The following is a 27,026-nucleotide window of genomic DNA, read 5'->3' on the forward strand; positions in this document are numbered from 1 at the left end:
AGAGCACCGTTTGTATGAAAGGTAACTTCGTGATTTCTTACATCTTCAATATCGATTAAGCGAGACCCCCCCGTCCCCCTCTCTCACTCCAGAATCTCGCTAAGCTGACGATGAGATGAGACGCCACCTTCCGAGGCGGGTAAACAACTCTAAATCCGCTCCCGCCGCAACCCCCCCATGCCATTCACCCCTTGTAAAGTGGTATCGATAACCCCACCAGATAAGCGCCAAGGCATACAGGGCCGAAGTGAAATCTGCCATTGGCAAATAGCAACACCGAAATAACCGCACATAAGTTGGTGAAGTTGGTTGCTTCATCTGTCTTTCCATTTTGACAAAGTTGAAGTCTGCTTTCTTCACCATGCCTCTCAGGAAAACGAGAAAAGGTGAATTTCGCCCGAAGCTCATCATGCAAACTATATCATACTATCCTGCACCACGATGAAGAGATCATGGCCGCAAAAGAAGGCGCTGGCACTTGCCGCGAGCTCAGTCGCAATTGTTTTTATTTTTGCAGCTGTCGCAAGGCTTCAATACCCGTCTTCGGAGTCGATCGTGGGTATCAAACTGCCGTACTTCAATGGTGACAATGATGACGGTATTCCGGACCAGGAAACTCGTAAGCTGCCCTTGTGCGACCTTGAACATTGATAAATCCGGGCAAACTAATCCTCAACAGCGTCCACAGTTAGGAATGCGACATTCTTTCAAAATTCGGCGACTAAATACTTCAAAGCAATACTGAACCCCAAAGATACAAGCCTCGACCGCCTTCGCTGTCCAGCACCTGATCTTAAGCGGTACCAGTATCTCAGAAACGACATTGATATTGCGAAACTCGCCGGCAGAGAGAAGCGATTATTTTTGGCGCTGAATTTGCGACAATCCATCCATGTACTGCCTAGTTTAATGGGCTCAATCGTGGAGACAATACGATTCCTTGGACCCGAAAATTGCGTCCTGTCTATTGTGGAAGGAAATTCGAATGACGGAACTTTCGATGTACTAGAAGGGCTCCGCAAACATATGGCAATCTTGGGACTCGAATATCATCTCGAAGTCAGCGACATCGATCCCTCACAAGGCGACCGCATCGAAGGTCTCGCTGCTCTACGGAACTTAGCTCTGGAACCTCTCATCAATAATTCCACGCAGTATTCCTCTGATGCGGCGGTGGTGTTCATTAACGATGTCGCAATCTGCTTTGAGGATATACTGGAATTAGTGCACCAACGAGTATTTCAGAAGGCTGACATGACATGTGGTATGGACTGGAATTCCATTGAACCGGCGCCCATTTTCTACGACATTTGGATCGCCCGAGCTATCAATGGAGATACGTTTTGGGGGATTCCACCGGACGGAGGATGGCGTTATGCTCCGAATCTTTTCTGGAATCATCCTTTGTCCGGTCAGCGATACGAGGAACGGAAAGCTTTACAAGTTTTCGCCTGCTGGAACGGCGCGGTAGTCTTCACCGCAAAACCTATAATCGAGAAGAAGATACGGTTCAGGACGTCGAAACCTGGAGAATGTTTTTCGGGTGAACCGCGTCTGTTCTGCAAAGACATGTGGATGAACGGGTATTCGAGGATTGCGGTCGTGCCGTCGGTTAACCTGGAGTATTCCAATGAGAACACTCAAAAAGCTAAGGAGGTGTATGGATATGTTTCTGATGCGGTGAAAGCGGAGCAGAAGGACGATGAGTCGTTGAAGATTGAGTGGGATGCTAAACCACCGGAACAAGTTAAATGTATGTCGGATTTTGCGGATCAGTCTTGGGTGCCCTGGAATCAGGGGTTTGAATCTGAGAATTAAGCGAAACCATCCTGTATGTTGAGGACAATCACGTGTGCATGACACCGTATACTGTGTCAACCTACAGTCAAGTGTGATCTTGGTTAAACCATGTAAGTACGCCAAACATTCTTTTTGTGATTATGGCTGGAGCATTGGTGGGATTTGTGGTCCTGTGATGGCACCTTGATGGGTAGGTGTGGGATGCCAATCACGACTTCCTGATTTGAACAACGCATTTCCGTTTTGCTGATAGCACTTCTTTCTCTCATTGCAGTTCTTATCTGAAAACCATCAGGTTGAAGAATGAGACGTACAAGTCTTTCACTTGACTGCGTACAAAAAGTGCTTTCGGCCGCCTGTACGATACAAACAAAACAGGCAAGAACAATCAACAAAATCTTTCCATCTCATGACATGCACTTGCTTTTCCCAGTCACCTCGGGCATAATTCAAAGTCATGCAGGCAATGTGGGTTGAAGGATGCTTCGCTGGCACTCTGTTGTGGGGGTGAGCCTCCTCCTTCTGACATTCACAAGTAATCCCACTTGTGAATGTCATTCTCTTCTTCTAATGAACCATTCATAGGTCAAACCATTGTTGTTTTCCTGGTTCCCATTTGTCTGGGTGATTGGCGATGGACTTCCACAAGTGGGTGGTTAAAACCGATATGCATTTCAACCAGGTTTGGGTTATTGCAGTTCTCAAAATCCTACATTCGTTTCATCAACATTGATATCTCTAATCCTAAAGTCAAACCAATCCTACACTACGAACATCATTTTTAACACTACACCCAAACAAAATGCCAGGCACCGACGCCCTCATAATGGATCCCGAAATTGTGCCTACGATCACCGCCATCCTCTCAATCCATACCCGTCTTTTCGCCCTACAGTCTCTTGTTCCCAGCCCAGAAGTCAACGGTCTCTTCGAAGACTTGATGACCATCTGCCTCAGACCTATACCAAACGCTCGCTCGTCGCGCATCCTTTCCGATCCGCGAATCGTCGAAATCCTTCCCGCCCTCCACCAACTATGTTCCCTCAGCGAGTTCGAAATGGAAAAGTACTGGTGTAAGCGCATCACCGACTCATCCAATCGTAAGCCGAATACTTCATCTCATCCCTCTCCAAAATTGAAGGTCGTACTAACAACCACAGCTAACGAAGAACTTCGCAAATTCACCTATTTCGAAAACTACGTCGACCTCACACGTCTCGAGCTCGCAGCCATATACGCCCTAGACACAAACCCGATCAATAATGTAGCATTCATAGGCAGTGGGCCGTTACCCTTGACGAGCATATGTTTGATGGAACAAGTCAACGAAACCGCGGAGTTGACAAGAAAAGCCAATCTTGGTTTTACAAGCTGGATATTGGAGACTCTAGGCCTGACGAGGAAATCGAAGGTCAAGATTTTGAATATCGATCATTCGCCTGAGGCGATCAAGAGTTCGACGGTTTTGGTACATAATTTGGGAATCTCGTCGGTGAAAATGATGTTTAGTCTTTCTTCCGCATCGGACTTGACTTCTTTGAAGGAGTATGATGTGGTATTCCTTGCTGCTCTTGTTGGATCAACTCAAGAAGAGAAAGAAAAGGTCTTGGGAGTTATAGTCAGTAAAATGACCATCGGTGCGCTAGTGGTGATCAGGAGTGTGGCTGGCATGAGAGGATTGTGTTACCCTGCTTTTGACGCGACTACCGAAGCTGTTGCTGCTTGTATAGATGTCGGGGTGACGGTTGATCCTGGGACGAGGGTTGTGAACTCCGTTGTTGTTGGGAGGGTTAGGGCGAGAGAATAAAGTGGTGGTGAGAAAATAGAGTTTTGGAAAAGAAGCTCCAAAAGGAAAATGGGACATGTATACAGAGGAGAGAGCAAGTGTAAAAGAATTTGATACTAAAATAGACAATGTGACATGTATTTAAGTGCACCAGGTGAAAAAGAGCGTAGAGGAAATCTGTTCTATCACGAATTTCTCTACTCGAAGAAGGAGTTCCAACAGAAGAAATTGTCTCTGGGTTCCGATTGACGAGATTTAAATGTATTTAACCCTTTCGTCGAGGTGAGGGGTTTGAAACACCAAAAGCTCCCAACCCCCATCCCCCAGAAAATTCACAAACGGCCCTTACCACCCCCAAAACATCCAAAAATATCCGCCTACAATCTCATATACACATAATGATTGCAACTGCCGTGAATCGAACACGAACCTCCACCTTGGAAGGGTGGAATCCTAACCATTGGACCACAGAAGCGAGAGGTTATGATTGGTTGAAGCACTTTGACCTTTTGTAAAATATATACTAATAGCTATAAAGTGATAGGCACAGCGCAATTCCTATCTCTTCTTGGGAATTTGGTGGTAAGAGAATTAAATGGCTTTTATGACTTGGGGGAGGAAATGGAGTTGGTTCGTCATATTTTACGAGCGCGGGGGTTTTGACTTGTCGCGATATTGTAAATGCTTATCGGAAAGTTATTGCGATGAACTTGATGAAGCTGCGCGATGAAATACGGAGCAATCGAAGAATTTGTTACTCAAGTTTCGCTATTGAGGCCTGGTGGGGATGGTTTCGCGCGTGTTGATACAGAAGTGTAGGTACTCCTACACAGCAAAAAAGAGACAAGTGGCTCGAATATTATTTTAACATTATTGAGTTATAGTACACTACTTTTGGTCCCATTATCGTTCTCATAAACCTTATAATACAATACATAGTTTTGATACATCAGAGGCATTGCATACCTGCCTGCCAGAGTGAAACTATTCGAGACGATACAAGCAAGAATGCATTGTCTCGAAGTGACTTTGTGAGTAGTCGCTCGTGAAATGGTTCCTTCTTTCAACCGGAGGGCTACCCCGACGTGCTCATCGTTGCATTAGATAGCGCTTTTTATTTGCACTAATTGTTACGGTGGGAAATCATCGCACTCGTCTTTACGGTATGCATCGCTTGTTGATTGGCGGTATGAATTGTCGCAGTATGTAGGCGTACACACTTAATACTAGGCCTGCTCGTCAAGAATTCGATTTTAAGCGTTTAGCCACACTATTGTGCTTGAAGATGGTTCATAATCAGGACACATTCGACAATCACCCTGGCAACTCGGCAGGGACATCAGCTGGAAGTTCCGCTGTCTGAATCAACCCAAGCCCACGGCTTTCGAAAAATGTAACTTCCCTTGCTCGAAATTCATCCCAGAATTCGTGGCAATCTAATTTGTGTCAGGATAAATAGACTAAATTGAAACAATTCGCAAGCGCAACGTACCATCAAAGTCATAGAATTCAATAATCAAGCCCTTTATACTTTTGTAGGTCGGAGATCTATCTCCGCGTTTCGTAGACGAGCCAGCGGCATCGGATGAGGCAATTGTTGAGATGCTGCCCTGAGTACTTCGCCTTGAGAGGCCTTTTGCGAGAGTCAAAGATTTCCCATCTCGGCTGTCCAATTTAAGTACTTTATTTCCAGGTCTCGGTTCAGATGGATCTTTGAAGATATTGACTAGTTTATCTCAGCAGTGCACTAGAATTTCAAAGGGAGATATCCCTACCAGGCCATTCTACAAAGCCATGCTTCTGCTCGGAGGTATGTCTGAAATAGAAAATATGACGGGTGCCACTGTATAAGTCGAGGAGAATTCGAATCGTTCCAAGCCTTGATTGTACCTCTCCGACACTGGATTTGATGGACATTACGTCTTTCTGTTGTTGAACTGCCTTGTTGAGTAAGTGCTGTTGAAAGCATAAGTAGTCTAGACTGATGTATTAGCAGGGACGGCAGAAGTTGGTAGACGAAAACTTACCTTTCTCTTTAAAGAAGGTATAAATTGGTGGGCATTGATGTCGTACTGGCCTGCTATTGCTAGCAACCTTCGTGACTTTAATATTGTGAGCGCCTTGGAATTGTACGCGGAATCGATGGGTTTTGTCAACGTGACTGTTATCGAGGAAAGGTTTCATCGATGTCTCGGTCAGTGCCGGTGCTTTTAAATCAACCGAATGACGGATCTCTGTCGTTCCATCCTCACTTGTCAAATTGATTGACCGCACATCTCCTTCATCAGATTGTGATATTGAGTGAATGACTGCGGTCTTAGTATGCCCTGGGTACGATCTATTAAACAGTGTCAGTGTGTAACAGTACCAAGGTGTCTTTAGAACTTACACTTGAACACGGAGAAAGTGTTCCAATTGGATCGATGGTGTCGGAGAGGTAGATGTCGACGAAGCAGAGCTACGTCTGCGTTGGGTGGTCGCGCGTGATGTGCCAGGCGAAGTAGAAAAATAGCCTCTGGAGCTATCCGGACTTCCATGTGACTGTGCATGCCAACCATTATGTGGACTGGGAGGAGGTGAAAGTGAACTGGCGACATTTCGTGCCGGATTGCATGACGGGATTGGGATTGGGTTAGATTCTGACAGTCTTGTGTCTGGACCAGGAGTCAGAAGGCGACCGGGATGCAAAATCTCTCTTTCAATTCTCTCCTCCAACTTATTCCACGCCTCAATCTCGGTTTGCAATGCAGTTCCCGGATCAACGACGTCTTCTTCGATTACCTCGTGCGACTGGCTGGGCTCTGAAATACCAACAGCGCCACCTATTTGTCCCCGCATGTTACGAAGGCGTGTCATAAGGTCTTGCGTCGTAGATATACCATCCGCTGAAGCATCTTCTGGTAAGCTCTCGAGGGTCTCTACTCTTCGAACTCGCATTGACATGTTGTCAAGCCGTCGGGAAAGCAATCCACGCATTTCACTCTCATCCAGATCTCCCATGTCCGAGTCGTAATGATGGGTTACTGATACAGCACTGAGCTCCGCATCCTCTCCGTGCTGAAGACCATGCCACGGTAAACTCGCTAATTGGGGCGGGGCATGTATCGCACGTAATGGCTCAGGTGGTCGAAGAGCCTGGTCGAGATGCCGAAGCATAGGATAGTCAATCTGATTTGACAGAGATCCCGATTCAAGCGGATGTGTTACTCGCTTCAAGTTGAATGTAATGCGTGACACGAGGTCGAGATGTGAAGAGACCAACTTTAGATTCGAGGAGAGCAGTTCGGCGTGCGATGATCTGTGTACAGTCAGCTGGTTTTCCGAGAAAGACTCTGATATAATCTCACTTAAACTCATTAACTATCTGGTTGGTGTCCAACGCCACATCCCATGCTGAAAGTTGTAGAAAGAACTGCAACTTCTCTCGCAGCCTGCTCAGCTCTTTTCTTTCGAACGGCCATTGGACCTGGTTGTATAACGAGGCGACTTGGGAGCCGGTGAACGACACTTTTTTGATCCATGTTGAACGACCTGGTCTGCCTGTTCTAGTGTCTGGATTCGCCTGTTGAATGATTCTAAAGTGTCGTTTGATAAAGGTAGTACAAAGTTCTTTGAGTTCCTCGTGAGATGCCCTCAGGTTCTGATCCTTGTCGCATGCCGCCTTCCTTGCCTCCCACTTGTCAAGACGGACTATGACTTCGCTGAAATCCGCAAAGAATTGCGACGCTTCCACTTTTGAATTGCGTGGACCATCGGAAACGGCGTTATAAACCTTGAAGATCAGATTGATGCCAGCAACCACATCGCCAAATGACCAGCCAAAACTCATGCTTGAGAGGATTGCGATCTCAAGCGAGCCATGAAAGGCTAGTCGTACACGGCTTACTAGTAGGGAAGAAATCTCTCACAGAGAATCGAGCAAAAGTAATAGTTAAGAATCTCGCGAATCGACCCGTGGGGGAGCCCTGGTTTTACCGCTACTTCGCTTGGGTCCCAGAACCAGGACAGGATCCAGATGACGAATGAATACCAGTTGGCAGGCTGAGTGTCGCGTGTCACTTCCGGGATAGAATGCAGAAGGATCCGGTGAAATGTAGATTAGTTGAGGGCGCTGGCGACACAGACAGAAGAGTGTTTGACCCCAGCCTGAGAGAGGGTGCTTTTGAGTCGCGAATTGCCAACTCGACCTGCTATGCGACAGGCTCCAGCGTGACAGACTTTGTGATGAGTGTGGTAAGGTCAAGCGAAAGACATTAAATCATAGGAGGCCTCGATCGCTATTCCCTGAATTGAAATTCCGCGCAATAGCCCCTCTCAAACTGCAAATAAGAAGGTATGAAGCGAGAGAGCAAGAATGGAAACGGTCATTGACAACGAAAATCGATCAGAAGCTCCCCGGAAGCCATCTCTGACTCCTGACTCCCACGTAGAGTACCTGCAACCGCTCCCTGTTCGCCTCGACAGGGCCTATAGGGCTCAAGTACAGTGGCTGTGTGCTTGTACATAGCGAGAGTATGAGTTACCAATGCAACATATCGGTGTCCGCATGAGGAGCTCGCTGTGGGTGTATCGCCCTCTTCCCTGATGAAATCGCTGTCGGGAATGGAGTTGTGGTGGCTGAAAGAGCAATGTCGTTGACAGATCCCCCTTGTTCTCACCAGAGAAACGAGAACGTGCAAGTCGGCTAAATCTCGCTTGTCCCGAAACGGCTAGTCTGTGGCTAGAGGCATCCCTTTCAGGACATCGATCTCGTCTGAACATCAACACCCTTCCACGAAAAGAATACAATATCAAATTCCATCGTCAGACCACCAGTCGACTCGACATATAGAGCCGCATATATTTGCTGCACTAACCCAATATGATTGGAACTGATTTGCGGGTGAGGGACACCATCCTGATGCGATGCAATTTGGAAGCTTTCAAGTTGCTTCTCGACCTTCAGATTACGCCCGATTCTTAACTAATACATATCACGCTTCTTTGGTGGCTGGTCGGAAGACGTTGCAACTCCAGACGACGGCTGGGAAGACATGCTTCACAGTCTGTGTATCGTATTTTGAGCTGCCAGGGTCAGTCGACCCTGACAACTCATTCCGGGATCGTTCTGGATGACAATATTGACAGATTTCTTGGCTTGCCATATTCAAGATACGAGAATGGGGCTCTGCGTTAATAGTCGAGAACTGCTTCATACCCCAGGCCAGTCGGCTCCGTCCCGGCACAGGTGACTGACAAGAGACTCCAGGCTTCTGCTCGGTTTGTCCCTCATACCTTCCAGTTGTACCACATGCATCAAGCTCAGCTTGAAGCGGGATAGAGGGGCTGTGCCGTGTCCTTCAAGCCCGTGCTCGCTGTTCTAAATGACCATATTCAGCCTCGCAGGTCTGCCTATCGAGCCTTGTCTGTATCATGTCCTCTGCTTCTGCGGTCTTTTCTTGCTCAATATGCTCAATATCGATCATATTGCGATGGAGATGTCTACTATCTTTCACTGCATCTTCTTCATAGCATGCAATCTTAGATACTCCCTTGAATAGACCTCCGCCTACTTCTTTCGAGATTCTCTTAGCCCTCGCCAGACTCTGCCTACGACGAGACACCACTAATTATTGTTTTCCCGCCCTAAATCCGCGAAAATGGCTCTCTGGGGGTTTCGCTGGCTCAAGTTCTTCGTCAACCCTTACGCAAAGGATGATTTTGAGCATATCAGCGTATGTTAACACCTTTGTGTAGAATATTGCTTGTTGGCTGAGATCGCTAGGAATCCGAGCGCAGACTTTATATCTTAGGACGCCTTGAGACTGCAGAGTTCTCAGAATGGTCCTGGGTAATCGTGGTTGCGGGTGTTGGTTTCTTCACCGACGCCTACTCCATCTTCGCAATTAATATGGTCATTCCGATGCTTGGAATAATATATTATGGTGGAGACATGCCACGAAGTTATGAGACGGCGTTGAGTGTCGTCACACTGGGAGGTTCGATCATCGGCCAAATTGGATTCGGATTAGCGGCCGATATATGGGGAAGACGCAAAATGTACGGTCTAGAGTTAATCATCACCATTGGCGCAACTCTGGGTGTGGTGATGTCCTCTCCTGGCGTGGAGGGTTCGATGTCGATCATTGTTTGGCTACTGGTATGGAGATTTGTGCTTGGAATTGGAATTGGAGCAGAGTGAGTCGAGACCCATTTGATACCAACATCACGCATCGAGGCATTACTGACAACGTTTAGCTACCCACTGAGTGCCGTCATATGTTCTGAGTACGTATATTTGAATGTTGTTCATTGAGAAGTTCTAACGTAGATGTAGATTCGCTCCCACTCGATTACGTGGAAGAATGATGACTGCAGTTTTTATGTGTCAACCTCTAGGACAGTTAGCAGCAACTCTCGTAGCATTAATCGCCACGGTAAGTCAGAGGAAAGGTATACCAGCGGGCTCCATGCCGGACGAGTGCAATGCCCAATGCCTCAAGACCATGGACTCGATTTGGCGATGGATCATCGGAGTTGGAGTAATCCCCGCTGTGCTCGCCTTGTGGTTCCGACTCACTATTATCGAGTCACCCAGATATACAGCCGATGTTGGACGAGATACACAAAAGGCTGCTTCAGAGTTGAAACGGTACCTGCTTCTGCGCGCGCAGTCGCCACCTGGTCCTGCCTCCTCTTCTTCAATCGATATTGCTACGTCAAATCATGGAGCAGCCAGTCTACGACGATCTGGGTCTGGCGCTGCTTCGGTGGTTGGTCCAGAGGACGTTCCGACCACTGATTCCAATGGTCGGACACTCGGAGGCACCGATATGGATGCCGATGTTCATGAACAGCGTACCAGGCCACTGTCTGGAGCATACAGCAATGATGGTCAGTCGCAGAGAAGCTTCGTACACAGTAACTATGAAGCATCCATTCTAGGGGAAACAAATCACCATGTCGACCCCGACAATTCAGCTGAGGGTGAGTCACCTCCAATTCCATCATGGTCGGAGTTCAAACAGTACTTCTGGCATAATGGCAACTTACGGACCTTAATTGCGACCTCATTCTGCTGGATGGCGCTTGATCTGCCATTTTATGGCCTCGGGATGAGCTCGCCACATATAATCAGCACAATCTGGTATGGAAAGAATATTCCAAAACTATCAATTTACGACCTTGTTATTCACGATGTCTGGCAAAGTCTGGTCGTCGTCTCACTTGGCGCGATAGTCGGCTGTCTTATCACCCTCTGCACCATCGACAGGCTTGGACGAAGGAATATACAAATGAATGGTTTCTTCTGGTTGTTTATCCTATTTGTCGTCATCGGAGGTTCATTTAATCATCTTTACGAGAATGGGGGCTCCGCCGCTGTTATCGTACTGTATATCTTGTGTCAAATCTTCTTTAACTTCGGTCCTAACACAACTACCTACATAATGCCGGCCGAGCTCTTTCCAACCCGATATCGCGGACTTTGTCATGGAATATCAGCTGCTTTTGGAAAATTAGGCTCTGTCATTGCACAGCTGTTTCTTACATACGTCGACTATGGACACGGTGTAAACCACAATGTCATTCAAAAATGGTTGCCGTATTCGCTACTCATATTCTCAGTCTTCATGCTGCTCGGTCTCATCGTAACCTGGAAATGGATACCAGGGCAGGAACACGGAGTTGAGGGCAACAATAAAACTCTCGAGGAGTGGGAAGTTGGCCGCAACACTCCCAACGGATTTGCGCAAACGCGCCTTGCCAGAATCGTTGAGAAGATTTGGAAAGTGATTGCCAAGGCTGCCGACTCAGCTTACCTGCTTCTAGATAAGCTTGCCGGTGGCGATGTGGCAGAATTGAGGGAGCAAGCGAAGAGAGAAGAGCAAGAGATGACAGAGGTTGTGGAGGAAAGAGAAGGGGTCGAACAGCCAACAACTTGCACTGAGCCGACAAAGCCAACATTTAACTGGCGAGTAAGATCTTGAAAGTACCAGGTCTACTAAATTACAGTATCTACCGCTCAAAAGCGACTAATATTAATTCAAACATTTAAAGTCCAACTTCTATCATCTGTAATTCTCGCGAGTGGGAAAGCGGCAACAGATATTTGGCCATGATTCCATGTTATATTCAGACTTAGCAGCATCTCATTTCCGAAAATCCTCAGAAACAAATTTTCAAGCCAATTTCATGAGCTCTCCATACGTCTGGCAGGTATTTATCTCAGGAAGCATCTCCAGTATTCTCGTCTAACAAAGCTGACCGCCGCTTTTGGCACCCATGCAGCTTCTCACGTGTGAAGACCTATGCTGACAGACCGCCTCCTACCTCTACCTAGGTACTTCAAGACCGGCACCGGTTCAATCCAAGATCCCAAAACTCCGATGCTAGAGGGATATCTTATTTGCTTGCAAAATCATACGGAGGCTCTCAACGACAACGTAAGCCCCTCAGTTGAGCGTGTCCTCAACGTCGATTTCACGTATCATCGACCATCATCTCAATGACGAGCCTCACGTCTGAATCCAGTAGTGAACATAATAATGGCCGGTCGAAGAGGAACAGGGCTCAATTGTCTTGTACAGCTTGTCGACACGGAAAATTACGATGTGACCGGCAGGTGCCGTGTTCCCAATGTGTGAAGAAAGGACGATCAGCGACATGTACGACTCCGGCTCCTATGCCTCGAAAAAGGCCTGTCGCAAGCATGCAAAATCGACTCAGACATCTTGAAAGCTTGGTGAAAGGCGTAATGACTGGAGAAACTCCACAGTCGATCGATAATGGTTCTCCAACATCTCCTGGAATGGTACATGCCACGGAGACTAGGCTGACTAGTCAGTCTTCAGAAATTCATACAGAATCCATGGGAATTGAAAACATATCACAAGGTATTTCGGACTCTTTAGCAAGAATGTCAGCGAAGGACTCATTTGATGGTGGACCTGATGTCTTGATCGGCACCAGCCAATCGACATTTGTGGGTGGAACTCACTGGTATGTTCATAATACTATTATTGATTGGCAGACTGATCAGATGCTTTAGGGCGGCTATTCTCGAAGATATCGAAGATGTCAAAGAGTATTTTGAAGAAATGGAAGATGGGCAGAATGAGGAACCCGAAATGAACTTTTCTACCATCAACGCTATTACCTTCAATTATCAACAGACAGCTACGAAATCAGATCTTGTCGGTGCGCTACCCCCAAAATTCGTGGTTGATAGATTGATTGCACGATATTTCAATTGTCATAGCCCCTTGATTTCGATTCTGCACAAGTCGAAATTCGAGAAGGAATACCAGACGTTTTGGTCAGACCCTATCAAGGCGCCTGTCTCATATATCGCCTTAATCTTTGCGCTCATAGCCATATCTTCCTTTGCAATGATCGGGGCAAATGAACAGCACCCTGACACTCGTGGCTTGCCTGTGGATATGATACGATCATATCGCGGATCGTGTCTTCAAGCTCTCATACTGTCCGAGTATACAAGACCGGGGCCTTACACGATGGAAACCCTGTTTTTACATCTTGAGGGAGAATTTCTTTTCAGCAAAGATGGTACACTTGTCCCTTATCTTATGATAGGTACCATCGTACGTCTGGCTCTCCGGATAGGACTTCACAGAGATCCGTCCAAAGCCGGAGGCAACTTTACACCTTTCCAAGCCGAGATGCGTCGTCGCATTTGGCATCTCATTGCGCAAATGGACATGCTAGGGAGCTTTCACGTCGGGCTACCCGGCCAAGTTGGCGCTATTGAAAGCGATGTCGAATACCCCAGAAATCTCAGGGATGAAGACTTCAACGAAGACACTAAAGAGTTACCGCCCCCAAGACCCGCTTCTGAATTTACCTCGATCTCATATATGATATGTAAGAGTATATTATGTCACGAATGCACACAAGTTGCAAGCTTCGCTCATAGCTTAAAGCCACGTCCCTACGAAAACGTCCTCGAGCTTGATCAAGCTCTCCACGCCGCTTTCGAAAAGGTACCAGCATTCTATCGCTTTGGACCGACTGGTATTTCAATTTTCGAGTCGCCCAACGTGGTGACTAAACAATTTAGTTTGTTTCTACTCTATCATAAGGCACGATGTATGCTGCATAGGAAATACTTTATACTCGCAAATAGCGATCAAAGATACGAAAACTCGAGAAAAGAAGCTTTAGACGCCGCAAAACAACTACTATGGGGTCAATCAATGACATACGAGTCCGCAATCGCACCAGGAGGGCCATTATCAAACGACAAATGGTTCCTATCTACCCTGGCAACACACGATTTTCTCCTGGCAGCTATGATTCTGTACACTAGAATCATGCAAATAATCCCACGGCAACAAGATCAATATGAAGTCTCGGAAATGATTGCGGCTATTGAAAGATCGCACCATGCCTGGGGTAATACTAATGAGGCTTCGGCGAAGAAAGCTAGGAATGTTTCTAAGGCTATGTTGACGAAAATACGTGCAGCACGTGCTGCTCAAAGTGGAAAGCACCAGGCGAAGGTGAAACATGGGTACAATCAAACGGACCAGGGAGTAGAGGCTCTTTCTCTTGGAGGTAAGTCGAAGTTCTTGATCTAGATTCCAGTATACGACTTTTCTCTGGAACAGCTTCGCTAGGGCTTCGTAGTCGCGCAGCTTGTTCCATTAGATTCAAAGCACAACCTGTTCTGGCGCATTTAGCATCTCTTTGACCGGGAGTTGTTATAAGCCTACAAACCCTATTCACTCTTCTTAGCCTATTTTGGACACTTTATAAAATAATGCCGATGCTGATAATGAAATAGATATTGTTGGCCACGACAACTCGATCATCACGGACCACGAGTTGGATCAATGGATGAACATCGACAACTACGACGAGACCTCGCAATCATCAGGGGATGGATTGCTAATGAACAAGAATCCAATGCCTTTATCCGCGCCTTTTAATACATTCATTGATGTTCCGGGCAATATTGATTGGGTGCGTAACATTTCTTAAATATAAATTAGTCAACCGCTTTCTATAGTCTAGTATTACACTGCTAATTCATACAGGATATGTTTGATGACGAAGTATGGCCTCGGACCGAAGGTGGAGAAAACTGGCCTTTGGCAGATTTCCCAGATTTCCAAGCTTCAAGTTGAATTTCCTTCCGGAAATCACTTGTATAGTGCAACTTCATTATTACACCAGTTGACGAATAATTCCGCATTTCCATTTCCTCCTTCATTCTTACTTTTCAGACCTTCTGTTGCATGAGGTGGGAGGGCCGAAAGTCTTCCCCAGGCAAGTAGATGCGCGCCGTTATGCTCCATGGTCACCTCCGGGGAGAATCCTGCATAAAGCTCGGAATATGCGCCATAGTCTGTTCCTTTCAGGAAAAGATTCTGCAACAACTTTCATTAGCATTGATCAAGGAAAGAAAGTGTATGAGTGCACATACCATCGCAAGCCTCATGAGAGCTGATACATGCCGTTGCAAGTCCGTCTTCATTAACCCCGGATGAATCGACTACCAAGTTGTTAGTTCATCTTTCTCCGACGAAAACAATTCAGACGTACCACACTCATCACTCCCTTTGGCCCAAGACGCTTCGCATAATAATCCGTCAACCACGTACATCCAACCTTACTCTGGAAATAATTCTCCATAAACTTGTTCAAATAAACCGGCTCACCCTTCCCATCAAGGCGCATTCCCCCCTCAAGCGGGCTCGCCCCCAAATAAGTCACTACCCAGACGACTCTCACACTCCCAGCCGACATACCCGGCATCATCGCCGTATTCAGCAAAATCGGCTCAAGCAAACTCGTAAGAAGATGCGGACCAAGACAATTCGTCCCAATTTCAAGATCATGACCCTATTTCACATCAGTCACTCCTCCGGCAACAAAATACCGCGCAAACTCACCAAAGCATCCTTACTCCCCTTCGGCGGCGTCATCACCCCCGCATTATTAAACAACACATCCAACCTCTCCTCCTCCGCCAGAAACTTATCCACCGCCCCCCGAATCGTTCGCAAATCCGCCAGATCCACAACCATCATCTTCAACACCCCGCCTTTCTGTCCTGACGTCTGCTTTAGGATCTTGTCAACCCCTTCTTGACATCTGGCGACGGAGCGGGCGGCTATATACACCGTTCCACCGGCAAGATAGAGCATTTGCGCGAGGGCGAGACCGACGCCGGAGGCGGCGCCGGTGATGATGTAGACCCGGTTTTTGAGGGAGGGGAGGTGGGCGTTTGTGAAGGTCGGGGAGGGGGGGAACGCGGCGGAGAGGGTTGAGTATGGTTTGGGCATTTTGGGAGATGTTGAGTGTAGTGAGATGGATAAGCAGTTGAGGAAAGTTGGAAATGATGATTCAAAAAATAGAAATCCATTCGCGTTGCCTTCATATATACATACATTCCCACCCCCTAGCCCGACCATCCGGTACTCCCAGTCCGTTCCTCAAGACCCATTCTCGACATACCATTTACACTCCGTATGTCCGATCTATATTCGCAGCAAACTGCTCAGAGGCCCCTTTTTCATGTTGTGTTGAATACAAGTAAACGTTGTGGTTATGTTCGGACTGAAGCGGCCAATCAGAAGCGAGGTTGGGAGGTGGTGACGGATTTAACGAATTTCCAAGGTTCGCACAGGCGTGGCGTTCGGATTTTGAATGTGTGGCTGGTGGAAGGACACAGCCTGGAAACCTCTGGCTGAGGTACCTAAGAGTAGGATAAATACGTAGTATGTACGAATTGTGATGCTATTTGGGAGTTGAGATAAGGACTGGAGAATTGGTGAAACTGGTTCTGGTACTGTACTGTTGAAAAAAGAGGCTTTATCGCTCAGAAAGTATCGCCTTTTAATGTAGTTGCTACTGTTCGTAAATATACATCACGACAACCTTTTCTAGTATCTACGTTGCTATTTTAAAATCCAAGTTCTGTACCGTATTAGCTTGTTATTCATTCAATCCAATCTTCATAATCATTGTCAGGTCTTTTGACTTTCCGTATAGCTCGGTTCAACTCCGGTTAATCTTGTCACTCCGACACACAGCTATTTTCTCCTCCTTTTTCAACATCTAAAATCAATATCTTTTGCTCGTCGCTTTGGAAATCTTGCTACATCTTTAACGCCTTTCAGGCTCTCCGTTATTAATTTGTTTACTTCCTTCGGCACTGTCCCGCTAACCTCCTTCCATCCACGTCCAACCCTGCCTTTCTAAAATCAACTCGTTCATCCCCACACAAATCTTCGGCGAGGCTTCATTTGGACGCCGCGACATTTTTTCCTTCACGAATCAAAACATCACTTCCTCATCGAACTTTCAAACTCAATCTCTTCTCATAATTGGTTTTGAGGAGAATTTTGAGCCAATCAAATTGTGGCTGTCGCGATGCCAGAGTGGTTTAATGGGCCAGTCTGCTAATGTTGCCTTTACGGCACAGCGAACTGGTTTGCGTCGGTTCGAATCCGGCTCGCGGCATGCATCTTTTTGATCTGTTGTATTTTTGAAATATTTTTGGACTGTCTCAATTGTATTCAAGGGTTTAAGGAATTGCCCTTCAGTATAGATGGGCTCTACAGCGGTGTTGTGCTTCATTTTGAGAGTTCTTTTGGCAGCTGCTCTTGACCACTGGCCGACCTTCTGCCAAAACGAAGTTGCTTCAGACATGTAACTGTGCAGATAACAGCAATATCTTCCAATCAGAGAGACAACTCAAAGTGCAAAGAAGTTGCGGTACCAGAGTGGTCAAATGGGCAAGCTTTCGTGCTTGAGGCGTTGGTTCGAATCCAACCCGCGGCATTAATTATTCCTTTTTTTTGGCAATTTATTTTGGTATCGCCCTGTTTTTTGTTATTCTGTTTAATTCTCTGGAGTCTACAGTCTTCCTCCTCTGTTTCCTTACCTTCCCAAAGAAGCACCTTAATCCCAAAGAAGTATTTCCAGGGATGATGTTGGAGATACAAGGTTACATTTCTGGGCATGAGTCAACTCTCCCCGCTACTGCAACTAAACGGCATTGTGTTCCCGACCATGAATATATGTTTCTATAACAGCAATATCTTCCAATCAGAAATGATTACTGTTACGATGCCAGAGTGGTCTATTGGGCAAGTTTAAAGATTCAACTTGATTTCGTCGGTTCAAATCCGACTCGTAGCAAGATTCTCCTTTTTTGGACATTAAGATGTACTTTTTGCTTATTTTTTGCATTTCTCAATTTTAAGCAGGCATACATATTTCACAATAGACCGCAAATACGCCAATCAAAAGAAGCAAACAGTTACGGTGCCGGAGTGGTCAAAAGGGCAAGTCTAAGACATACTTGATTTTGTCGGTTCGAATCCGACTCGTAGCGACATTCTCTTTCTCTTAAACCTAACTTCAACTGTTACGAATGTTTTTGAATATTAACAGGGATGATTGGGGATACATATATTTATAGCGCACATCTACCCCAATCAAAAGGAACACATAGTTACGATGCCGGAGTGGTCTAACGGGCAAGTCTAAAATCTACCTAACTTGATTCCGTCGGTTCGAATCCGACTCGTGACAATACCTTCTCCCTTTTGAATCCGAGTACTACTATATCCGAAAATTCTTTTGTCTTTTTGCTATCAAGATCAAAGATATCACATTTGAATAAGCGATTATTTCATCCATATCCTGTCCGCTGTTCAATCTTTCCAACTTTAAGCGAATTCTTTAATGTTGACATCCTGCTGCCTATTCGTCTCCTCATTCGCCCAAACGACCATCGAATTTTCATTTCATCGGCTCCAATCACATTGCACAAGAATTGTCTTGCCAGAGATTGAGGGATTGCACTGGGCAAAGATACTTCAGTTGACCACCTTCGTGATGCCGAACAGAAAAGTGCAGATTTCGCAAATGCGCAAATTACAAGTCTCCTCAAGCACGAAAAGTTAAAATTAACAGAAAAATCTCGGGATCATAGAGAGTACCCTGGTATGTTGCAAATTCATGTGTAGGGCGTAAGCTGCAAGCATTGTGGTTATCGGGTTACCACAAATCGCCGCTATGTTGTAAAAACCGCATTTTTCTGTCCGCGGCGTGTCAATTTAGGACCCGATTTACATCTAGCTTTTAGACTAGAATATGACGAAACTAATTCGGTAGAGAAGGGACGAAGTACAACAAGTATAAAAGCATTTAAATAAATACATTCGCTGTAGGATAGGAGGACAAAATCAGGTTACTAGAATGTAAAGAATCATGTCAAGAAACCTACCTTCCAAATCATAGAACAAAACACACACCCAACAAACCTCTCAAAATTCACACTGCTCTCTCCCTCCTTCTATAACTTACACTTAAAAACCAGCCTCTCACTCTCTAAAGTAAACCAAAAAAATCTATCCCTTCCCCAATCCCCTCATAACCCCTCCTTCTCCCTTTCCCCCATCCCATTCCCTCCTACCCCCCAAAAAACATAAAAACCAAAAAAAATTCGACCGCGGGAAGAGTCGAACTCCCAATCTTTGCAGTAGTTCTCAGGAACCGAAATGCAACGCCTTAACCATTAGGCCACGCGGCCGTTGGAATGAAAGATTCTCATTGGATGATGGGCTTGAAGCTTATTTTAAAACATAAACAACTTGCTGACTATGGCTGGAGAGTAGGGGATTAAGGTGGGAACTTTTTGGAGCTGGCGGGGTTTAAGTGGGGAGGTGAATAGGAGGGTGGGGGACGAGTGGTGAGTGATGTGAACACTGGGAGGGATTTTATGAGAAGGAGATTGAAGGTTTTGAGATTACAATAAGGTTAGGTGATAGGATTTTAAGCCGTTTTAAACACTTGCTTTAATTTTAAATAACATTAACACAATTAGTTATACCACACAGTACACACCTATATCTTCCACATAAAAATCTAACAAACATCATCATTATCATTTATATCATTCTAGTCCAAAATCCACAATCCCATAACACTTCCAATTTTTGCTTCACACTCCTTCACGATACCCTTTTCCGTCTAACACTAGATCACCTTATGCTAACACCACACCTCATCTTCCCTCCCCAAAACTCCTCCCCACCCCCTTCTTAATCCCCTCCATACCCCTAACCCACTCCCCCACCTCCTCCAAAGCCTTCCTAGGCTCCGTCTTCCTCTTCAACAAGAACCCCTGAATCTCCGCAGGCGAGAACATGTTCTCCGGAACCTTTTTCGAGAATCTGCGTGCTATATCCTCCAGCTCCGACTCCTCACCACCATGTCCATTTTTCTCAAATTCAACGGAGATAGGCGTCATTGGCGGTGTAAGCACATCCGATTGTGAATCTGGTGCGATGACGATCTTTGTAGTAGGGAGATCGTCCGTGTACATTCGTTCGAAGAGTTCTTTGATTTGGGTTTGCGAGGCGTGGGAGAATGGGACTTGATGGTCTACGCGGCCGGGACGGATGAGCGCTTCGTCGAGCTTTTCTGGATGGTTGGTTGTCATTACTAAAACACGACCTTCGTGGGATGCGACTCCTATAAGATCGTTAGCAGGGCGAACAAATTAAGTATGAGGAAAGATGAACTTGCCATCTATGATATTAAGCAACCCAGACAACGAAATCCCTTTTTTCGCCTCCTCAGCAGACTGCTGACTCGCCTTTTTAAACGCCTTAGTGAGATCGCCGACGTTGAAATCACGTTTGTCGTCGCTTTCAGTAGTTTCTTCAGGGGCTTCGACGCGGATGAGCCCTGCGGTGTCGATATCTTCGAGAAGGACGATGCAACGAGCTGGGAGGTTGGTGAAGAGCATGCCTAGTTCTTCTTCTGTAAGGGTTGGTTCGAGCAGAGATACAACGTGGATGTCAAGGCCAAACACTCCAGCGAGGGCGAATGTGAGTGAAGTTTTGCCTGTTAAAGATTAGCTGGAAATGTTCAAAGAGGAGTGGTGAGAACTTACCAGTTCCAGGAGGTCCGTAGAAAAGATATCCTCTTCGATATGGAATACCTCTATTGGCGTACCATCGTGCTGTTGTCGGGTTCAAGTATTCGTTTATATCGGCCAAGACATCCATTTTCCGGGCTTCGTCAAGGACGACTGTTTTCATCGGTCTACAAGGTCTCTCGGCAATCTTCACCCAAGATCCTCTTCCACCAAACCTTCTCAAATCCTTGGGTGCTGGTCTTTTTATTATAGTCTTAGCTTTATGACCCAGATGATAATGTCCTTTGGCATGCTGGATCAGTCGTTTGATCGAATCCGTCGACCGCCCGAAACAAGAAAGTGTAAGCACCTCCTTATCCTTAAACGCAGCAGCGCCTCCACCTCCAATTTCATCAAGCACACTGACTTCTTTTCTTTTTAGCTGGAAATAAGTACCGTCAAACCAGAAATTATGAGATCCTATAGCAGGTGTAAACCTTGGTTGAGATTTCGCTTCCTGATTTGAAAAGTTAAGCCATTTGATTTGACCAGTCGCATCCGTGCTTGTTTCTGGACTTTCGGTGTCTTCATTGTCGAGTTCCCAGGCACTCTTCGATGGTGTTTCTGCCATTAACCGGCGTGATGAGCTGATTTTGTACTGGTGCGCTAAGAATTGAATGAGATGACCGTGTATCTCATCTTTACTACTGACTGTAATCTCAGCCATGAAGTAACTCTTCATTAGACCCGCAAGAACTGTCCATACTGATTTCAGTATCCTCGCAGACACCCAAAGTGCAGCGCCAAATGACACAACCAATGTCACATCGAAGCCAAAATTGACCAGAAGAATTCGATGGATGTGACTGTATCCGGGTATGAACGTCTCCAATAGCGTCGAGGGTGAAAATCCACCAGCCTGGACATTTGTATCATCTGAACCATTTACTGGACCACCTGTAGGAAAGGCAGAATCCAGAATGGAGTTCAAGCCGATCTTAAGTCCTTTCATATTGTTTGGACCTATCAATCCGTCTTGACGCCGCTGGTTAGTTGTGCAGCACCACGTGGCAGATCTATTTGGATCAACGTAGGGCTTAGATATCTTCTAGAAACAGATTTCTTGGGTTCTGGGAAATAAGTAATAAAGCGTCGTAATATGTCGGCACGAACCTCGTTCTGTGTCGACGTGAATCCCGTTGAAAATGAGTGAAATGACAGCCTCGTTCAGATACGTCGCATGTGAGGTATTCGACGGCGACTGTTTCTGTTGTTGGCACCACAGATTCGTACAGCGAAGCGAGGGCGGGTTGAGGATATCCAATTGTAAGAGATGGGCGTACTTGTACAATTGATCATCCACCCAGCTTTGGGAAATCTGATTATTTGTAGGACGTCAGGCAAGAATATTGAGTCAGGTGCGGAAAGTGGAAAAGCCAAAAAGCTGAAATGTGGAGAAGAAAGAAGCCTTGCTCAGCTGCAAGAAGAAAGCGGCATCCAGCTTGATTCACTCACAGAAAACAATCTTAATAGCGATTTAGATTGTTAGATGTAACCTAAACACCATTATTCGTTGTCGATTGCCACTTTCCAACAAGTCTATTGCTACTCCAGGGTTCATCTCTGGAAGCGAATGATCGACCTACTGGATGACTCTACTAGCATTTGAGCTTGACAATGCGGAGTTCAAGAACCGATACGCTCACCGAGGCCTAGAACCGGTACCTGAAGACATAAACTCTTCTGCCTTGCAAGAGGCAACCAAGTCGTCGTATTCTCGGTGATGTTCCTAGTCTTTGGTCTGCATTGTGGCGAGTATGACTACCCACACAGCCACTTCTCTACTGTATGGAGTACCTAGGTACTTGTATAGCGGCGAATAATGTAGAGAAGAGGAGAAGATCTGATAGGTGGATAGGAATTCCGTTTCTGGCTCCTCGCAGGCCAATGACCGGAAGGCTGGATGCGTCGTCCTGCAAGGCTTCTTCCTGGGTCGAGTTCATAGGAGCGTTGGAAGGACGATAGAGTACGTTGAAGGGAGTATATGACACGGCAATGGGAAACGCGGTTGTTGAAGATGCAGTGCAACAAGACACATATGCAGGCCAGGATGGTCGATTGGTTGACGATTTAAAGTTCATGAATGCAAGTCCTCGAGTACTCGACAAGTTGATTGTGATGCATCGTGCTTCGTGCGACAAGAAATGACGACACCGAATAAATTGCACCAAGGTGAAGTAGTGGAAACAAAAAGCGCACAATATATGAAATCCAAAACAAAATTGATGCTGGATATCAAAAGCCTCATATGACGTTTGCGACAATGATGTTGTATTTGATAGGAAAGAAAGCATGTAGAGTAGAAGTAGAGTAGCACAGCCAAATATCACGCCGAGAACCAGGGTCTCGTTTGTCCTTGCGCTGCCTCGTCATCCTCGAACCATCAATGTTCAGCCTTGTCTGCCACTCCTCAACCATACACGACACCCTCATATTACCTGCATATCATTATTCGACTCATACATACCTGTACCGTCGCATTGCATATCGGCACTGTACGCCTCATCACCGGCTTACCTCGATTGCGCACGCGACAGTTGACTCGAACGCGAATTTGCTAGCTGGCCTGTAGCACAAGACACTGACGACGTCCGGAACTTGAAACCGTGGATAGATATATCGCATTCTAAGAGTTATACAACTGCTGGACGCGTTGTACTGGCGGTAGGTCATATCTACAGCGAGGAGCATCAATTGCCGAAGTGGGCAGCTGTGGAACGAGGAACTCACAACACAGGCTTGGCACAGGAAGATAGTACTGGACCTGGAGGTCAACAGTAGCTGGAGGTTCTACGGCTCGAAAGGTCCTTTATTAGGAATTGGTGTTGGACGACTGGCATAGCTGGGAAACAAACCTTAGGGCAAGATGATGAACTCTACGAATGAGGAGGATCCTTTCCTTCAAGTCCAATCGTAAGTAGTCTCAGCAGCTTCTACACAACACCTAATTTTGTCTCCTGCTTCGTGTTTATACGGAGCTGCATTGCAAATCATCATCGCCGTTTCTCTCCCTTCTCTTACCTACAACTAACACGCCCCAGCGAAGTCCTCCAGACCCTCTCCTCAACCAGACCCCTCTTCACGTCCTACCTCCGCATCCGCTCTCTAACTTCCAACACCACCAACCCCGAACTCCTCTCCACCGCCCGCGACCTCTCAGACTCCATCGTAACCCTCAGCGAAGACATCTCCGACCTCCGCGCCTCCGTCGCAGCCGTGCAATCCGACCCCTACAAATACGGTCTCGAAATCGAAGAAGTAAGCCGGCGACAGCGCTTCGTCGAGGAAATAAGCAATGAAGTCGACGATATGCAGGAAGAACTATCGAAAGGCAGTTCCGGACGCCCTGGAATCGTCGGGCGGAGTGAGAGCGGGAAAGGACGAGTCTACGACTCCCCGCCGCAGGAACGGGAGGATTACAATGCGGAGTTTGAGCAGCAGCAGCAGTTGACCATGATGGCGGAACAAGATCAGACACTGGATTCGGTGTATGTGACAGTTGGAAATTTAAGGCAGCAGGCGAATGTTATGGGTCGTGAACTTGCGGAGCAGGAGGAGATGCTGCACGAAACGGATACTTTGACGGATCGGGTGGGTGGGAGGTTGCAGTATGGATTGAAGACAATGGGGACGGTTATTAAGAAGAATGAGGATGGGCTGAGTACGTGTTGTATTGGGGTATTGATATTTGTGCTCATTATTTTGCTTATTTTGGTTCTGATCATATGAGATGATTAACAAGTCATGTTCATGAGGGCTAGTAACATGGGGATTGGCGCAAACTACACTGGGCATTAGGATGGCGTTCGGATCAGGGATTGTATGGAGTTTCAAGGCGGAAAGCAGAGATGTTATTTCGAGTCGTGGAATTGGAGAAAATTTCTTAAATACAATTTCAAGATTTATTTCTTCCACAATACAACAGAGCTTTTCTGATTTCTAGAAAACCCTAATTATTGACTTTATGATTCCAAAGAAGAAAAGAAATTCCGAATCGGTCAAGAACGAGATATCAAAAGAACCCCCATCCATGGCAAGCGAGAATCATGAGATGCCCACCCAACCTCCAAAAAATAAAAAGGTGAAGAATGGAAGAAAAGATGCCAAAAAAATTCGTCACCAGCAGGATTTGAACCTACGAGGCCGAAACCATAAGATATCTGATGCAGAAGCATTCAAGTCTTACCCATTAACCACTCTGGCATAGTGACATTTTTGACCAATTGTGATTGGTTACTACGGAGAAAAAGTGGTTATTTTAAATTTATAAAGGAACAACAAAAAGATCCTGCTCACTACATTCATTTGTAGACTTGTGAGATTGAGTAAGGGATATTCTTAGGATGTAGATGTAATGAGAATTATATGAGTTTTAAGGAGATCGAGGAAAGCTGTGAGAATGGCTTCATTGCACTCCAAATTTATTTATTGCTCCTCCTCGCCCAAGCCTTTTCCAAAATCTAACACCTCTAAAATTCACAACTAATCACCTCTTCACCCCAACAACAACCAAATTCCTCGGACTCAACCCATACTCAAAAACCGGCTCGACCCAACACTCCCGCACCACCTCCCCATGCTCCCTCAAATACAACCACCGATCAACCACAATCAGACTCTCCACCACCCCAGCACTAAACGCCATCAACGACCACGTAACACTCAACTCCTTCTTCAGCTCCTCGTTATGCTTACAGTACTCATCAAACTCGGCATCGCTGATCCCGCCCATCTTACCATCTAGATCCAGCGCGCGCTCCGGATCGACTTTGAGTTTATCGATGGCGCCGCGCACGTAACTGGGGAAAGAGACGTAACAGCTTTTTCGTAGGGAGCCGATGATGACGGGTTCGGTGCTTTCAGGCCCGTTCTCATCAGCTGGTAATTTTCGCACGACGCCGTAGTCGAGGAACATTTTCTGCAGCATCGCTCTATAAAAATGTCTTGTGAAGAAACTCTCACTCTCCTTCGCAGTCCAATTCTGCGGGGCTTGCACGCCCATCATCCGCGCTGTGATGTTGAGTCGTACGCCATCGCCATTGTAGTACGTGAGTCTTTGGCTCATGGGGAAGCCGTGGGGGTCGTTTTCCGCGAGGTCTTTGTTGTGGTTAGGCGCGTTGATGGGTTTGAGGTTTCGACGGATGTGTGGGTGTTTGAGTGTTGAGGGGCCGAGACGGGAGGTTAGGAGGTTGTAGCAACAGCCTACTATCGCAATGGCTTGGACGGAGGGGTTGAGGATTAGAGAGCGGATTCCGTGGTGGGAGAGATTTCCGCAGGAGTGGATTGAGATTGCCATGAGACGGATTTCTTCTTCTTTGCTGATTTCCTCTAAGACTTTTGGTAGGTCTGGATTCCCGGTGGCATTTGTTAGTTGAAGATTCCCTGATGGAGCTTCTATTTTGAGTTTTTCGATTTGCTTGACAACATCTGAAAGATCTCCGTCTTCCACTCTATGCTCGACGTATTGCATATAACCCTTCCCTTCAGCAGGTGTATATATCGTTGCCAGATCTTTAATTGGCCTTAAATCCACTCCCTCACGATCCAGCTGCTGAGGATTCGCAGCTCTTCGCTTCTCTGCATCTTTCATCGTCTCTACCGGCTTCTGACTTTCCTGGATCTGCCGGAACACCTTTTTATTTCTCATGACTTTCTCTCTCTCCCCAACACCAGCAAAGACGTCCATTCTCTTAGCGCCATTAATATTAAGCTCCTTGCTTTCCACGGCCACAATATGCTTGTTATACGGAGGACACGCCAGCGTTCGCCCAAGATAATTCTGACCACTTCCGAAATCAACAAAATGCGTGATTTTCTTACCCGAGGTAATTGATGCATCATCGGCGACCTTGACAGCATAATCCGCGAACCTACTCACCTCATGGATCTTTTTGGGTATCATACCAACAGAGACCTGTCTCGGAAGCCTTGTATCTTTTTCTTTTCCAACCGGAAGATTACGCTGTAAAGAATGCTTTCTGATATCCTTGATATATTTCACCAAACTTTCAGGCGGGCTATCCTCTCTTGGCGTCTTCAAATCATCACGCATCAAGAAATCCAGCAATTCCATAGATTCCCGTCTCAGAAGCCATGATCGCCATTCCTGGGGCACGACTTTATGATATAAACTTGGTGTTTGGGTGAAGAAGTCGAGAATATGTACGCCGCCACATAGCGTCTGAAAAATTGTGGACGCGGCAGAAAATTCTAGGAGAGAATCGACGTATTCGTCTGCGGATTTGAAATCGTCTTGATAAGGGATCGGCCTTTCTGGTGTCATTGTGCTGTATTTTGAGAATGGTCTTAGATGATGAAGCCGGAGTCTCTGGGTGCTGCGGACGATAGTCATGTCACCCAAACATCATTGGATGTGGGACGAAGTTCTTGTCGCGAAATTTTCGGATGCGGTTAGCGAACCCATCTCATTAAAAAAAGTACAGCAACAAAATCGATTCATCTTCTCGAACATTACACTCATTTTCCAGTTTTGTTGCTGGA

At 46.3% G+C, this 27,026-nt stretch overlaps 10 protein-coding genes across 10 annotated transcripts; 5 read left to right on the plus strand and 5 right to left on the minus strand.

Moving 5' to 3' along the window:
• Positions 1-441: 441 nt before the first annotated feature.
• Positions 442-1,818, plus strand: GLAREA_11425 (alpha-1,3-mannosyltransferase CMT1; the record flags this gene model as incomplete). The annotated part of the gene is made up of 2 exons (XM_008089568.1): positions 442-619; positions 680-1,818. The coding sequence occupies 2 exons, from the start codon at positions 442-444 to the stop codon at positions 1,816-1,818; spliced, it is 1,317 nt and encodes a 438-aa protein (XP_008087759.1).
• Positions 1,819-2,602: 784 nt separating this feature from the next.
• Positions 2,603-3,607, plus strand: GLAREA_11426 (uncharacterized protein; the record flags this gene model as incomplete). Its single annotated transcript, XM_008089569.1, has 2 exons — positions 2,603-2,900; positions 2,961-3,607. The coding sequence occupies 2 exons, from the start codon at positions 2,603-2,605 to the stop codon at positions 3,605-3,607; spliced, it is 945 nt and encodes a 314-aa protein (XP_008087760.1).
• Positions 3,608-4,900: 1,293 nt separating this feature from the next.
• GLAREA_11427 (uncharacterized protein) lies at positions 4,901-7,415 on the minus strand (the record flags this gene model as incomplete). Its single annotated transcript, XM_008089570.1, has 6 exons — positions 4,901-5,022; positions 5,079-5,312; positions 5,362-5,562; positions 5,614-5,924; positions 5,976-6,884; positions 6,934-7,415. 6 exons carry the CDS (start codon positions 7,413-7,415, stop codon positions 4,901-4,903), a joined length of 2,259 nt encoding a protein of 752 aa, XP_008087761.1.
• A 1,810-nt stretch (positions 7,416-9,225) lies between these two features.
• GLAREA_11428 (MFS general substrate transporter) lies at positions 9,226-11,553 on the plus strand (the record flags this gene model as incomplete). The annotated part of the gene is made up of 4 exons (XM_008089571.1): positions 9,226-9,300; positions 9,351-9,763; positions 9,824-9,853; positions 9,903-11,553. 4 exons carry the CDS (start codon positions 9,226-9,228, stop codon positions 11,551-11,553), a joined length of 2,169 nt encoding a protein of 722 aa, XP_008087762.1.
• Positions 11,554-12,248: 695 nt separating this feature from the next.
• Positions 12,249-14,712, plus strand: GLAREA_11429 (C6 transcription factor, putative; the record flags this gene model as incomplete). Its single annotated transcript, XM_008089572.1, has 4 exons — positions 12,249-12,565; positions 12,615-14,140; positions 14,370-14,548; positions 14,623-14,712. 4 exons carry the CDS (start codon positions 12,249-12,251, stop codon positions 14,710-14,712), a joined length of 2,112 nt encoding a protein of 703 aa, XP_008087763.1.
• Positions 14,713-14,727: 15 nt separating this feature from the next.
• Positions 14,728-15,873, minus strand: GLAREA_11430 (NAD(P)-binding Rossmann-fold containing protein; the record flags this gene model as incomplete). The annotated part of the gene is made up of 4 exons (XM_008089573.1): positions 14,728-14,955; positions 15,012-15,080; positions 15,131-15,430; positions 15,481-15,873. The coding sequence occupies 4 exons, from the start codon at positions 15,871-15,873 to the stop codon at positions 14,728-14,730; spliced, it is 990 nt and encodes a 329-aa protein (XP_008087764.1).
• Positions 15,874-16,900: 1,027 nt separating this feature from the next.
• GLAREA_11431 (uncharacterized protein) lies at positions 16,901-17,242 on the minus strand (the record flags this gene model as incomplete). Its single annotated transcript, XM_008089574.1, has 1 exon — positions 16,901-17,242. One exon carries the CDS (start codon positions 17,240-17,242, stop codon positions 16,901-16,903), a length of 342 nt encoding a protein of 113 aa, XP_008087765.1.
• Positions 17,243-19,607: 2,365 nt separating this feature from the next.
• On the minus strand, positions 19,608-21,477 carry GLAREA_11432 (P-loop containing nucleoside triphosphate hydrolase; the record flags this gene model as incomplete). Its single annotated transcript, XM_008089575.1, has 3 exons — positions 19,608-20,077; positions 20,198-20,452; positions 20,502-21,477. 3 exons carry the CDS (start codon positions 21,475-21,477, stop codon positions 19,608-19,610), a joined length of 1,701 nt encoding a protein of 566 aa, XP_008087766.1.
• Positions 21,478-23,391: 1,914 nt separating this feature from the next.
• GLAREA_11433 (t-snare protein) lies at positions 23,392-24,323 on the plus strand (the record flags this gene model as incomplete). Its single annotated transcript, XM_008089576.1, has 3 exons — positions 23,392-23,438; positions 23,567-24,186; positions 24,268-24,323. The coding sequence occupies 3 exons, from the start codon at positions 23,392-23,394 to the stop codon at positions 24,321-24,323; spliced, it is 723 nt and encodes a 240-aa protein (XP_008087767.1).
• A 688-nt stretch (positions 24,324-25,011) lies between these two features.
• GLAREA_11434 (uncharacterized protein) lies at positions 25,012-26,808 on the minus strand (the record flags this gene model as incomplete). The annotated part of the gene is made up of 1 exon (XM_008089577.1): positions 25,012-26,808. One exon carries the CDS (start codon positions 26,806-26,808, stop codon positions 25,012-25,014), a length of 1,797 nt encoding a protein of 598 aa, XP_008087768.1.
• Positions 26,809-27,026: the final 218 nt, after the last annotated feature.

This window comes from Glarea lozoyensis (genome assembly GCF_000409485.1).
Source record: "Glarea lozoyensis ATCC 20868 chromosome Unknown GLAREA8, whole genome shotgun sequence".
In the NCBI taxonomy this organism is placed as follows: domain Eukaryota; kingdom Fungi; phylum Ascomycota; class Leotiomycetes; order Helotiales; family Helotiaceae; genus Glarea; species Glarea lozoyensis.